Source organism: Glycine soja, chromosome 8 (assembly GCF_004193775.1).
Source record: "Glycine soja cultivar W05 chromosome 8, ASM419377v2, whole genome shotgun sequence".
NCBI lineage: Eukaryota > Viridiplantae > Streptophyta > Magnoliopsida > Fabales > Fabaceae > Glycine > Glycine soja.
The window spans coordinates 14,145,147-14,159,644 of record NC_041009.1 but is presented as its reverse complement, the minus strand read 5'-3'; the positions used below and the strand labels follow the sequence as shown (position 1 = coordinate 14,159,644).

The 14,498-nt window shown below is 34.1% G+C and overlaps 3 protein-coding genes across 7 annotated transcripts; 1 reads left to right on the top strand and 2 right to left on the bottom strand.

The window, feature by feature from the left end:
- The first annotated feature begins 3,778 nt into the window (after positions 1-3,778).
- On the top strand, positions 3,779-6,425 carry LOC114424656 (G-type lectin S-receptor-like serine/threonine-protein kinase RLK1). The gene has a single exon (XM_028391521.1). It carries the CDS (start codon positions 3,808-3,810, stop codon positions 6,256-6,258), a length of 2,451 nt encoding a protein of 816 aa, XP_028247322.1. The 5' UTR covers positions 3,779-3,807; the 3' UTR covers positions 6,259-6,425.
- Positions 6,426-7,621: 1,196 nt separating this feature from the next.
- LOC114422162 lies at positions 7,622-13,907 on the bottom strand. Of its 3 annotated transcripts, none has more exons than XM_028388384.1 (5): positions 13,748-13,907; positions 12,195-12,350; positions 11,190-11,292; positions 10,360-10,549; positions 7,622-8,121 (listed from the first exon to the last, which is right to left on the bottom strand). In XM_028388384.1, the coding sequence occupies exons 2-5, from the start codon at positions 12,315-12,317 to the stop codon at positions 8,073-8,075; spliced, it is 465 nt and encodes a 154-aa protein (XP_028244185.1). In that variant the 5' UTR covers positions 12,318-12,350; positions 13,748-13,907; the 3' UTR covers positions 7,622-8,072. The 3 variants fall into 3 exon arrangements, with proteins under 3 accessions (XP_028244185.1, XP_028244183.1, XP_028244184.1); XM_028388382.1 differs by lacking the exon at positions 13,748-13,907 and adding an exon at positions 12,466-12,620 and having other exon boundaries at positions 7,724-8,121; XM_028388383.1 differs by lacking the exon at positions 13,748-13,907 and adding an exon at positions 12,635-12,773 and having other exon boundaries at positions 7,733-8,121.
- Positions 12,935-13,887, bottom strand: LOC114422161 (CST complex subunit STN1). 3 transcript variants are annotated; one of them, XM_028388381.1, is made up of 2 exons: positions 13,748-13,887; positions 12,935-13,622 (listed from the first exon to the last, which is right to left on the bottom strand). In XM_028388381.1, the coding sequence occupies exon 2, from the start codon at positions 13,618-13,620 to the stop codon at positions 13,069-13,071; it is 552 nt and encodes a 183-aa protein (XP_028244182.1). In that variant the 5' UTR covers positions 13,621-13,622; positions 13,748-13,887; the 3' UTR covers positions 12,935-13,068. The 3 variants fall into 3 exon arrangements, with proteins under 3 accessions (XP_028244182.1, XP_028244181.1, XP_028244180.1); XM_028388380.1 differs by having other exon boundaries at positions 12,935-13,650; positions 13,748-13,883; XM_028388379.1 differs by having other exon boundaries at positions 12,935-13,666; positions 13,748-13,869.
- Positions 13,908-14,498: the final 591 nt, after the last annotated feature.

Here is a 14,498-nt window from a genome sequence, read left to right as displayed (position 1 = left end):
AAAGCATTCGTTCAAGCTCTTATTTTTCTTAACAGGGGACTTTTATGAGTTTGTATCTATCATTAAGAATTGATAATTGTATACTTTAAGATAATACTATTGTTTGTTTCTATATTTCAATTGTTGGGTAGTGTATCTTATCTTGAAGAGAAATGTCAAAAGTATATTTGTGAATTAGCCTCGAGACTGATAAAGTAATACATGGGTAAAAAAAATACATAAAGTTAAATAGTATGAAGAGATCATGAAAATATTGATGTTTTGGTTAAGCATTAGACGTAACCGTGGGGTAAACTGGTATAAATTTTTGTATTCTATAATAACTCCTTAAGAAATTGATTTGAGATGTTATTTTAAAAGAAAACTTTTTCAAAAATCTTTTTTTCAAGACATAATGCTTAATACTACTTGGTAGAAGACTTTTGTCTTAATCATTTTCATTTGAAAATATTTAAAGGAATATAAAACCCAATTTATTCCTTCTCATATTTTTCTGCATTCCCTCTTTCCAACAACTAAAATCACACACACGAAATGATGTAAAAAAAATACATGAAATAAAGTATGAGAACTAAAAATTCGATTAAGTCTAACTTTTCACTTTTGGCAAGACCAGGATAAAAAGAACATCATACAGTTATAATTAAAAAGAATCTGAGCTTATAAATTAAAAGATAATAAATGCTAATTAAGGCAATTTCTAGTTGGGCCTTACTTTATTCTTTTCTAATATATACAATAGTTGGATCTCAAACTTGCCCTTCTAACTCGCAAGTATCCATAGACATAATTTCATATGGGCTTTTAAACTTGCATAGAAGAAATATGTTTTTGCTATTTACACTTTTTTATTACTAATACACTTCTCTTTAATAAAATTCCGAAATTATCCAGAAAATGCACTCACATTCCTCATTTAGGAGTTGTCTTTAGGTCGATCGCATTCCAGAAATTTTTCAAGAGATCAGAACAATCCTTTCTTTGCACAACCAGAAGAATCTCTTAATTCAACAATAGCCCAATATGTGTTTTTGTATTCATGTGTTGTTGCAATTTCAAAGTGTTCTAATTTTTATGAGTGCTCAAATCAAGAACCATTGAACCCACACACCTAGGTGGTTTGCTTACATATTCAAATATGCTTTTCTAAATTGGCTTCCATTTGTATTCGTTTCAGCATTAGCGACCATGATTTCTTGTACAGCTTCACCATACATAACATATTCCCAATTTCTCATTCTCACAAAGATAAGAAACTTATTACTCTGACCCCCTTTATTCGGTTATGTTCTGAATGAGAATATTCAAATGGACCAAAATGACCTCATAACAGATTTTGTTGTTGAGAAAATTGATCAAGGACAGGTGGCCCACGATCCTAACATCATGAAGGAAAGAAGGAGCAAGAGAGAGAAGTCCTAACATAAAATATTCTATTATTAAATAAAATTTATTTTTTACAAAATTTAATGCATGTGTGTGTTAAGATATACATTGATCTTTTATTTTTATTTTTTTTCTCAAAATAATAGTTTATAAAAACACATTTTTAAAATAGAAAATTCAAGAGTATGTTAATAATATATATACTAATTTACACTTTAATCTTATTATTAATTATTTTCAATTTAATTATACATTAAACATTTTTTATTTTTAATTATTATTGATCATGAAATTTATTTTAAAGTGATCAAATTAAAAATATATATACTCAAACGTAAGTATTAATATAATATTTATATAACAATACAAATCATTCTATATATAGTATTAATTTATTTATTTATTAACTATCATGTACAATTTACTTTGATATTTCTTAATATTATACTCCTTGTGTTCCTTTTTAGCAGTCAATTTAAAAAAAATCTGTTTATATGTTTTTTGTAAAGCTCAAAATTACATTAATTATTTTTTTATTAATTATACCCTTACTTATGCCCTAATATTTAATCAATTTACACTTGTATTTATTGTGAAGTGAAAAGAAAAAGGGATAAAACAAGAAATTACAAAACTATTGTATTATAATAAAAAAATTATTACATTTCTTAATCTTTACATAAAAACCTTTTAATATGATACGTATTCAGAATTCATTGTGAATTCTCCTAAAAAAAGAATTCATTGTGAATTGAAAACAACTATTGTTAAATTTAATGCATTAATATTCAAATATATTAAAATATGCATCAGTTTAATAATTACAAATTATTTTATAAAACATATTTCAAAATATAAAAATTTAAATTCATATTAATATAATATATAAATTTATAAATACATGTACTCATAATTCATATATTAATTATTATCCTTAATTCTTATTTTAAATAAATTATATGAAACTAAAACATATATTTAAGAAATCCTTATTTTAAATTATTATTGTTTATGAAATATATTTTTAAATAAAGAAACTAAAATCTTATTAATGTAATTTTTGAAATTTGTTGAAAAATTATGTTAAAATTAATCAAATCTAAAATTTACTTACTTGCTGTATTTTTATTTTATGAATATAATATATTGACTCAAATTGTACTTACTACAAATAATTAAATAAAGGATTACAACTTTGAACATAATTTTAGTTTATAGGATATTCTTGCCGTGCATCAAGTTAACTAATTAAGCTTCATCATTTAATATCTGGTCTTCCTTTTCTAATCATTTACTTGCAATTTTAATATTTTTTAAAAAATCAACTGACCTATTGAAAGGGTACTACCGGATAAAGGTATATTTTACTCCTGTAGCCGGTAATTTCATTGGACCACCAGTGAACTATCTGACATATTCCTTTAACCTAGAAGCCACTCTTAATTGATGAGTATGAATTGAACTGAAAATATCTCAATTTGATAAGGTCCAATCAATATGCCATGCCATGCAAGTAAATTGACTGATATAAATGTCACCTAAATGGTGGATTAAATTGACTGATGAAATGTAGTTTGATGATTTTTTTAAAAATAAACGTCAGTTCATAGACTAATCCGATAGCTCATCTCAGTTTTGAAGACCAAAATAACTATTTACTTGTTTTAAACTTAATTTACTGATATAAAATGTGGGTCAACGGTTTCCAAATGTTGATGTATCAATGGAATCAAGACCCCATATTCCACAACACTGTAGCTAGTTAAGAGTTGTGGACTGAATAAATGTCTCCATCAATACTTTTAAAAAATAAAATAAAAACAAAAATGAAATAAAAATTAATTTATGAATAAATTAATTTATAGAAATCTCGCATTAATTTTTCTAAAATTTAATTTTCACTCATAAAAAAACTCATTTTTTTTTATTTCTTCTATTGAAAAATTCATCAAATATGTCCTTGTTGATTCCATGCATTCAACAAAGACTCAATCATTATCATGATGCAATCCTTAATCTTTGGTTTGACTATATATTTATCAGCACTGACAAACCTACGTGTTTGCGAGGGCGTGCAAGTGCATTCTCTCCCTTTTTTTTTTACTACACAGGTAAAACCTTAAACTTTAGTAGTATTTTATTTCCTCTTTTTATATACATTTGAACCAGCTAATTTCAGTTCTTATAATCTACCCCCACTGGTGTCTTGAGTAGTCACTGTTTATGTTTATTAACAAGTAATGATATGGAAACATTTTATTATTCTAAACATCTTTTATTTATTTTTTATTTCTTTTTCTATCACATGTAAACTCTATCAAATTTATATTTTTTTTCTCTTTCTAGTGTGAAATAGTACATGTTCATGTAACATTTTTAATCATCAACACACCTGACTAAAGGACCAAGTTGATTCTCAGCATGGCTTCCACTTTGCTTCCCTTTCTATTCCTCTCAATGGTTCTGTTACCCTTTCAAACCATAGCCCAAACCAAAAGCAACATAGCCATTGGTGAGTCTCACACAGCAGGAGCCAGCACCTCCCCATGGCTGGTTTCATCACCTTCTGGTGACTTTGCCTTTGGGTTCCTCCCACTTGAGGACACTCCTGATCACTTCATGCTTTGCATTTGGTATGCCAAGATTCAAGACAAAACCATAGTATGGTTTGCCAACAGAGACCAGCCTGCACCAAAGGGCTCAAAAGTGGTGCTCACTGCTGATGATGGGTTGGTGCTCATCACGGCCCCAAATGGTCACATGTTATGGAAGACTGGTGGACTCCCTTTGAGAGTTTCTAGTGGTGTCTTAAATGACACTGGCAACTTTGTGCTTCAGGATGGTCACTCCAAGACTGTTTGGGAGAGTTTCAAGGACTATAGAGACACCTTGCTGCCATATCAGACTATGGAAAAGGGTCATAAGCTTTCTTCTAAACTTGGGAGGAATTACTTCAACAAGGGAAGGTTTGTGCTCTTTTTCCAAAATGATGGTAACCTTGTGATGCACTCTATAAACATGCCATCTGGGTATGCTAATGAAAACTACTATCAAAGTGGAACAATTGAGTCCAACACCAACACATCAACAAGTGCTGGGACTCAATTGGTGTTTGATGGGACAGGAGACATGTATGTTTTGAGAAAAAACAATGAGAAATACAACTTGTCAAAAGGGGGTAGTAGAGCTTCTTCTACCACTCAATTTTATTACCTTAGAGCAACTCTTGATTTTGATGGGGTGTTCACACTCTATCAACATCCAAAGGGTTCTTCTGGAAGTGGAGGTTGGAGCCAAGTGTGGTCTCATCCAGATAATATCTGTAAGGATTATGTTGCTAGTGCTGGTAGTGGTGTTTGTGGATATAATAGCATTTGCAGTTTAAGAGATGATAAGAGGCCAAATTGTCGGTGCCCAAAATGGTACTCGCTGGTTGACCCTAATGATCCCAATGGTAGCTGCAAACCAGATTTTGTACAAGCATGTGCAGTAGATAAGCTTAGTAATAGACAGGATCTCTATGATTTTGAGGTGTTGATAGATACTGATTGGCCTCAATCAGATTATGTGCTTCAAAGACCATTCAATGAAGAACAATGCAGACAATCTTGTATGGAAGATTGTATGTGTTCTGTTGCAATTTTCAGGCTAGGTGATAGCTGCTGGAAGAAGAAGTTGCCACTTTCAAATGGTAGAGTTGATGCCACACTTAATGGTGCAAAGGCCTTCATGAAAGTGAGGAAAGACAACTCCTCCTTGATTGTTCCTCCAATCATTGTGAACAAGAATAATAAGAACACTTCGATTTTAGTTGGCTCAGTGCTTTTGGGTAGTTCTGCTTTTCTCAATCTCATATTGGTTGGAGCAATCTGCTTGAGCACTTCCTATGTTTTTCGGTACAAGAAGAAGCTTAGAAGTATTGGCAGAAGTGACACCATTGTGGAAACCAACTTGCGTCGCTTCACTTATGAGGAACTCAAAAAAGCCACCAATGACTTTGACAAAGTGCTAGGAAAGGGAGCTTTTGGTATTGTGTATGAAGGAGTCATCAACATGTGTTCTGATACTCGTGTAGCGGTAAAAATGTTAAACACTTTTCTCATGGAAGATGTTCATAAGGAATTCAAGAATGAACTGAATGCCATTGGCCTCACACACCATAAGAACTTGGTCCGTTTACTTGGATTTTGTGAGACTGAAGAAAAAAGGTTGTTGGTTTATGAGTATATGAGTAATGGCACTTTAGCAAGTCTTCTTTTCAATATTGTGGAGAAACCAAGTTGGAAACTGAGGCTACAAATTGCAATTGGGATTGCTAGAGGACTTCTATATTTGCATGAAGAGTGCAGCACACAGATCATTCATTGTGACATAAAGCCTCAAAACATACTCCTTGATGATTACTATAATGCAAGGATTTCGGACTTTGGATTGGCCAAGCTTTTGAACATGAACCAAAGCAGAACCAATACTGCCATAAGAGGAACAAAAGGGTATGTTGCACTTGAATGGTTCAAAAACATGCCGATCACAGCTAAAGTGGATGTCTATAGTTATGGGGTGTTGTTGCTTGAGATAGTTTCATGTAGAAAAAGTGTAGAATTCGAGGCAGAAGATGAAGAGAAAGCAATCCTAGCTGAATGGGCTTATGACTGCTACATTGAAGGAACTCTTCATGCCCTAGTTGAGGGTGACAAAGAGGCATTGGATGACATGAAGACCTTCGAGAAATTGGTAATGATTGCCCTTTGGTGTGTGCAAGAGGATCCTAGTCTTAGACCAACTATGAGAAATGTGACACAGATGCTTGAAGGTGTTGTTGAAGTGAAAATGCCACCATGCCCCTCACAATTTAGTGTTCAATATTCCTAAACTAATCAGTTGGTGTTAATCCTAGCCGTGGTATCTAGATTCTGGTGTGAACTATAAAATTTGCAATTTTGCATATATGTGTGTATCTATTTGAAGTTTATCATTTGGGGTTTGAGATCAATTGACCTTTTGTATTAACTAGCTTGATAACTTAGTTATGTTTTGGATTTGAGTAAATGTGAGTAAGTTTTAACACATAGGAAACCTCCGTGCAATTTAGAGGAACCGAATTCAGCATATAGACTTGTTCAGTTTGCTACTTGAGACTGATATTTTTGGTAATTACAAAGCAGCCAAGAGGTGTTTGAAAAAATAGTTTGTAGACATAATTAGGTAAACATGAATTTATTCATTGTACTGTGAAGACATTGGACTATGATAACAAATGATCTGCAAAATTCACTAGCCACAAGTCCATTTAATCTCCCATCATATTTATTCATCACTAATTTAAACGTGGTTATTAACATGTCCCATTTTCTTAATCACGGTAATTTTTGTTGTTCTATGTGGATACTTTTCCTTAAGGACTAGCTTAAAATTACAAGGTTCTGGTGCCTTGGTGTATTAAACAAATTCAAATAGTTGTTCACATCAGAATTCTAAGAAAAATTCTGCAAAACCACATAAAACTAAACAAGAAACACAACTTTTTCTCAAAATGCTAAAATTAGTTATCGGTATTATTTCATTCTTGAACTCCTCTAAACATTGGCTAGACCATCTTGCTTCTTGAAAACCTCACCATTGCTATTTACTCTCTTTGGAGGCTTTCCCTGTTAAATGGAACAAATAATTGTTATTAGATGGCCTTCCCAAATTACCATTTACCAATAGTTGTAAAGTTCAATGTGCAAACACAACTACCAATCCACAAAGACTAGTAATTAGAGGGAACTTAGCTGAATAATACATGGTATGCTGCTAAGCTTTGCAGACCCAAAGCCATGCTCCATTGGATTGCTTGTAGTTGTAGCAAACCAAAAGCCAGTCCCTCATGAATCTACATTACAAAATCTTCCCAACCAAAACTCCTTTTTCATCCCTTGAACACATGCCAAAGCCAATCTTGTGTTGTAAATTAAGGAACACAACATTTACATTACATTTTAGATAAGATGTGGGTGGAGGTTGCCAAGCCACTGAAATCACAGTTTTTATGAAAAACATTAATGAGAAATTTTGCAGGAAGTTTCAATCACACCCCACAACTCAACTACCATGATTTTAACTTTTAAGAGGCTAAATATTTTTTTTTTCTGTAAGAATTAAAGGATTGACAATATATTTTTTAAGACTAATTTACATATGAATACAATTTTTAAAATACTTATCGTCACAAAATTTTTTAGACATTTTCAAATTATAAGCACACGTTTACAATCCCTTGACATACAGATGTCTGTAATTATGTTACAATAATTGTCTTGAACTATAAAACTAAGGACAACAATTTTAAATGATATTTTAGAAAGAAAAAAAAAAAGTTCCACCTCTCATTAACTTGGGTTTCTATAAAAACAAAACTATTAAAGTAATGTAAAATTCCCTTGACAAAATGGGGATTTGCTTGCTACACATTCTTGCGACAATTTTCTAAATATAACCGAGGTATTTGCTCCAACTAATTTCTTAGCTACGCAAATAGAAAAATGTCAATAAAAAACTATAAGCAACCTAATAATATTAGATACACTTGTATGCAAATTCAGCAATGAGAAAGAAACTATAAATGAGAGCTTCCACAGCCTAAGTAAAGGTGTTGTCACAAGGATAAGCTAGATGTTTTAGGTCCTCCAATAACTGCAAGCGTTTCATTCTCTGCTTCCAACTTTCTGCTTCTTTTGTTTGGATGTTGGAGGACTGCACAGATAAAAGAATATTAGCATTCTCATATATACAGATCTCATTAAAGCAATAGAGGCTTATGCTATGTTTGTTACGCAAGATTAATGACGGAAGGATAGAGGACCGACAGAAAATGAGATCGATGTCTTCCTTCGTTTGGAATAAATAAAAAAGGAAAGGATATAAGAATGAAGTGTGAGACCCACAAGCTTCAGCAATCAGTCCAATTTTGGGAAGAAAGGTGCTACTTGTTTTAAAGTTACTAATTTACTCTTATTTTTGTTTACTTCTCGTTTACATCAGGGACTATGTCATTTTATATACATGTTTTTTCCTTCTATTTTCTATACAACCAAATAAGAGAAAAGAAAAGTTTTAACTTTCTTTCCTTTCATTTTCTTTCCTACTAAACAACTACAAAATCATCTCATTTTCCTTTCACTTTATTTTTTATATTAAAACACACCGTTGAGGTCATCACATAGACAAGTTGTTTTTTACGACATTCAATTTAATACCCATCTCCCAAACTCAAATCACTTGAAAACAGTGTATTTGGCAGACAACCACTTGAATAGTTCATACATCGATGGAGTCACTTATGTTTGGTGAATTCTCATAGATATTGTAAAATGAGAGAAAATATAGAGGAATGATAGACTGAAACCATGTGTCTGAGTACATAGCAGATGCTTGTTTATATAGACAGGTAGTATTGATTACATATAATTAGAGGATATTCAGTTTCCTATAAATCAGATATCATATCCTATAACATCATTATACATTAAATTCCTGATTCTCAACACTCCCCCTTAAGCTAAAACTTACTAAGCTTTAACTTGTTACAAGAAGATTTATTGCTAGAAGGATAACATTGCCAAAGAGCTGGAATAACCATCAGCCTAAGACATTTATGGCAAGAAAAGCAAGCAAGTTCCGACCTTCTTAAGAACCACATTTGGAAGCTTCAAACCAATATTTTGTAGACAACTCAGGGATCTTGGCGAAATCAAGGAATATTGCTAGGCAGAGAGAGCTGGAACATCATCAGCTTAAGTAAATCCAGAGCAAGTTCCAATCTTCTTAAAACCAAGATTTGGAAGCTTCGAACGAAGTGTGGAGACCCAATTATTCAAACTGAAGTGACGAAATCATCATAAAGTGACAGCGAAGCGAGAGAAGTCACTGAGAAACACGCTAGAAAAGGACAGTGACAGAATAGGCAACCGAAAAGTTCTTCGCCGGAAAATAAGCGGCAAGTTGAAGGTGGTGGCCAGAAACACACTGAAAAAGACGGCTGCAGAATAGGCAGCCAAAGTTCTTTGCCGGAAAATGAATGGCAAGCAGAAGGCAGTACTGGCTTAAATCCTCATAAGAACCAGCAAATGCCATGATGAGTAAGAACAGTAACTGCAAGACACGAACCAAACAGTGCCTAAAAAAGCACAAATCAGAAAAAAACAGTGCAAAACAGGGGTTTCTCCCAAAATAAGTTCGATGGAGTTGAAACTTCAGGGGCAGAGGCGCATAAGGTACATGATGCAGTCGCAAGAAATCGTGACCGGAAAAGGTGCTGGACACACTGTCACGTGCTGGTGGGCGAAGCTCCAATTTCGATGCCGTGAGCAGCACCATGTAGATCGGTGTGGGGCGACCCAGATCCAGTGGGTGGTCGCCGAAAAAGTCACCGGAAAATTTCCCAAAAAAGTCGTCGATGTTGCGTCAGTTTCCAGAAAATGTGCCAGAAACAAGGAAAATCGTCAAAGAAGGAGAAAGAAGATCGCTGGAAAATGTGCGGCGAGTATAAAGGTCCACCGGAAGAAGGGCAACCAGCAAAAGGGCTCACCGAGGACAATAGGTCGCCAGAAAAGTGACGGTGGCCAGCAGTGGCCAGAGAAGTCACCGGAAAAGAAGAAAAGGGTCGTCGAAAAGCGGAAGCAGGTAACTAGAATAAGTGTGATGACCAGAAAGGTCCACCGGGGACCGTAGGAAGGTTTGGTTTTCGTTATTCCCTTAACTTAGCTCTAATATCATGTAAAATGAGAGAAAAATATAGAGGGATGATAGACTGAAACCGTGTGTCAGAGTACACAGGGGATGCTTGTTTATATAGAATTATAGATAGGCAGTATTGATTACACATAATTAGAGGATATTCAGTTTCCACTAAATCAGATATCATATCCTATCACATCATTATACATTAAATTCCTGATTCTCAACAGATATAAACAAGCTTGGTAAGCATACCTTCTAAGAAAAGTTTGCATATCACTAATATCAGCACCAAGACTTGCACTTAGGTCATCAATATTTGCATCAACCTCATTGCTACATTTCAATAGGTTGCAAGCATCTAAAAAAGAAGTAGATTCAACCGTGTTGGGGATAAGTGATGAACCTTTTATCTCAGCCTTGAGATGTTCCATCAAAACAAGTGCTGCACAGAGGTCCATTGGAAGTTAGAATAGAAAATGCAGCTAATAGTAATCATGTATAATCTAACAACAAGCGCAAGAAGTGGATTGATTTCATGCACCTGGTAGTAAGAATTTCAATTTTCCATGAATACAGTGAAATTCAATTCAATTTCTAAATCAGAAATTCAAAGGTGCAAATCATGAATTGTGATGGTTATTCTCTAGCAATTCATTGTATATATGCAACAATCAGGATACAACAGCCTAGGACAAGCCAGTGTCCTATGATTTCAATGGATGAAAGCAAACAAAGAACATCCAGAAGTATTAATGTATTGAATTTTTGTTACATGAATTGAAGTTGAAGGTCAGTGCAATCAAGACCCTTAGTAATGGTTAACATTATAACTAATTACTGATATAAGGGAATAAGGGATGCATTATTTTTTTTAATAAAAAATGTAACCTCCACCTTCTAGAACCTTGTCTAACCACTAGTATCAACATTATATAAGAAACACAAAATAAAAAGACAGATAAAACAAGATAAACGCATAGGATTATTACTTTTTCTTTTGCATTCATAATCTAGGAACAATATGCATACTACATTTCGAAAAGACATGCATTTAAGTTAGGAAAAAAAGGCATACATCATACCAATGGCTCGAATCATTTTAAGGTTGAATTTACTAGCCAGCTCTTTACAACCCATCATTTTTGCACGCTGAATGATCAACAATTTCAAGCTAATCAGCATGTCCTGCAAAAAAAATCAAATTTTGAACATAAAAAATTAAGAGCTTACAAGAGAAATCAATCAAAAGTGAAGGAGTGCATCCAACTTCATGAAACACATAACCCAACTAACTGTGACTGATCAAATCTATTTTAAACTAGATTTGCACATATAACCTGGTCTAAGAGACAGTCTCCATTGCATTACCATTCTTTAATATTACCTGATTTTGTTTTCACGGGCTCAAATTCTTTTAAAAAATAAGTTTTATCAAAGAGCAAATAGTAGAAGTACAATGGGGTGGGGTGTCTAGTCTCAGAATATTAGTGACAAAATGACAAGCACCAAAGAGAAGTCATATAATGCAATTCTTTCCCAAACAAAATGGCAATTCTAAATCCTAAAAAGTTGCAAGCATTCCTCTCCAAACAAACAGGACTGTAAAGATAGCAAAGTGCTACAAAAAAATTATGCTTTCATGTTAAAACCACCATTGAAATGAACGAAGATAAATGAAGGGACACCCCTAATAAACATCAAACATGCAAAAAATTTATTCCAAAGGGAAGTAGCTACAGCAAAGATATCACTACAACATTATACAAAGGAGAGGACTTGATAATTTGTTAAGATTTATTTTATTAATTTTGTTTTCAAGATATCTAATCTTCATCGCATTTGTACATTCACCTGTCTATCCTATCTAATAATATTATTATTCTACAAGAAAATGCTGCAGAGTGTGATTCTTGCATCCTCTGTAATCTCCGAGCATGAGTTCAGGCATAAAACATTTTACCAAACACATAGGGCTCAAAACACTAAACTAATAATTATCTAATTCAACCAACCTAGAGAATCTAAAAGTAAAGAAAACAATGATGTAATGTGATCCATCAAGTTAATGAACAAGAGCAGAGACTTACGATCTCAGACTCTGAAAGGGAGCAAAGCCAAGCAACATCTTCAACCCTAGTCTCGCAATTTTTATCTGGCTCAACCATGTCTTTCAATCTTTTGACTTTTTTCTTCATGTGTCTGTCCTTCATAGGACCAAACTGAGGATTATAAGATCTGAATTCCTATTAAAATTATAACCAAAATAAAACAAGTGTTAGTTGTAAAATAACTGGAAAAAAGTGGTCTTTCTTACAAACAACAAAAATGAACATTAGCTAGTAACGAAATAAAATATACATCTAGCTATCATATGGCTAAAACAAAAGAACCAGGGGAAGGAAAATTATTGAGACTCCCAAACCAATAAACACACGCAAACAGAGAGAAAGATTAAAAAAAATAAAAATTCAAGTGATATTGAGAGGGATTGAAAAGTGTGGCTGGCATGCACAAGAGTCCCACTCACCTCAAGTAGTATTTGAGTGCGAGTGGAAGAGCAGCATGGACCCCTTATTTTTATATATATAAAATAAAATGACCTTATTTTATTTTTTATTTACTCATCTTAGTTAAATATTCATTGTTGCACAACACGCAAGTGAAACTCTTAACCTTCGATCTCCTATCTCTAACCCAATTCCCTTAATCTATGAAATTTGGTTGTGATGATTCAGGCAAAGTTAAGAGACAAATGTAAAAACCTTGCAAGTTGTACACTACGGAACTAATTTTAGAGGATCATTTTATGTTTTGGGCGTACTGAAAATAAAAATAAAAATAAATTAGTTCTGCATTCTTTTAACATGATAAATACTAATATCTATGTACAATTATGACAGTTCGATAAACAACGTTTTTTCGTATACAAAACAAAGCACCATCCACGACGGAATTGCACTTCTACTTGGGCGGTGGCAGTGGCAGTGGCGGTTGCGGCGGCGTATAAGAAGACGGTGGAGGCAAGATGTTGTAACAGTTGCGAGCCAGCAAGATGCAATCGAGGCGGTGGAAGATCTCCGCGTTGGGGTCTCTCTCGATCGCGACGTCGGAGACAGTCACCTGCAGCGTTCCCCTGAAGCGGCTGAGCCTGCCTCTCACTCTGGCCACCGCGCCGAGCTTGACGAGCGCGGCGAAGCGCGCAGCGAGTTCGTGGCGGCGGCGGCGGGCGACGGAGGGGGAGTTGGCGTCGTTGAGCCAGAGCACGCAGGGGACGCAGGCGGTGCCGTCGTCGACGGCGAAGCGGAGGAAGCGATCATGCTTGAGGTCGCGCAGCGTGATAGTGCCCACGGTTTCCACGCGCGAGATCGGGATTCCTCTGCGGAAAAACGACGTCGTGGCGTCCGAAGAAGGGAAAGGGGATTGGGTTAGAGAGAGGAGATCGAAGGCTAAGAGTTTCACGTGCGTGTTGTGCAGTGCCACTGCGTTGGTGTTGGTGTTGGTCGCCTTCTGCATTTCTGAAAAATCGAGGTAGCAATAGAAAGCCTAGGAAGAATTTTGGCTTCAATATGGACCAACAATGAATATTTTAACTAAGACGAGTAAATTAAAAATAAAATGAGGTCATTTTATATATACAAACCAATAAGGCAGCAGAAGATTGCAATTTCTGCCGGCGACGGAGGCTGCTGCGGCGACACTCTGAGGAGTGGGAAGGTCTCTGCCTGCGCTTCAGATTAGGGAAATTTTAGATTTCCCCCAAACGAGAAAGCGACGTCGTTCTTCACACCGAGTCTAATCGGTTCTCTCTGTTCGTGTGTTTAACCGATCCTATAAGTAATTCTGAATATCCGGTTCCTAGCCGAATCTAAACCGTATCCCAGGGATTAATTATTGGCCTGAGAAGTGCTCTCTCTGGTAATTTTTTTCTACAACTATCTTTATAATTGGTTATAATTTATAAAAAAATTATAATTTTTTATAGTTTTTTTATTTAATTATTTTTTATTTTGATTTAAATTAAATGAAAATCAAAACCCACCATGATAATTTCTTTCAAAAAGTGTTAACCCACATCATAAAGAAAGTCTCACTAACATTTCTCTTAGCTTTCAACCAAATATACCTTGATTTAAAAAAAATTATTGATATTATTAAATGAACAAACCATGAAGATGATGATCATAATAATATTACGTCGTCAAAAAATAATTTTTTATTTCTTTCAATCTTTTATAAAGATGGATGAAAAGAAAAAAAAAAGAAATTACGAAAACATATATAAAATCAACCAGTAACTATTATACAATATTTTATAATATATAATAAATTATCAAAATTCAGTTGTGATATTTTCATTCTTGTATCGGCTTTAAAATCTATATCTATATAAT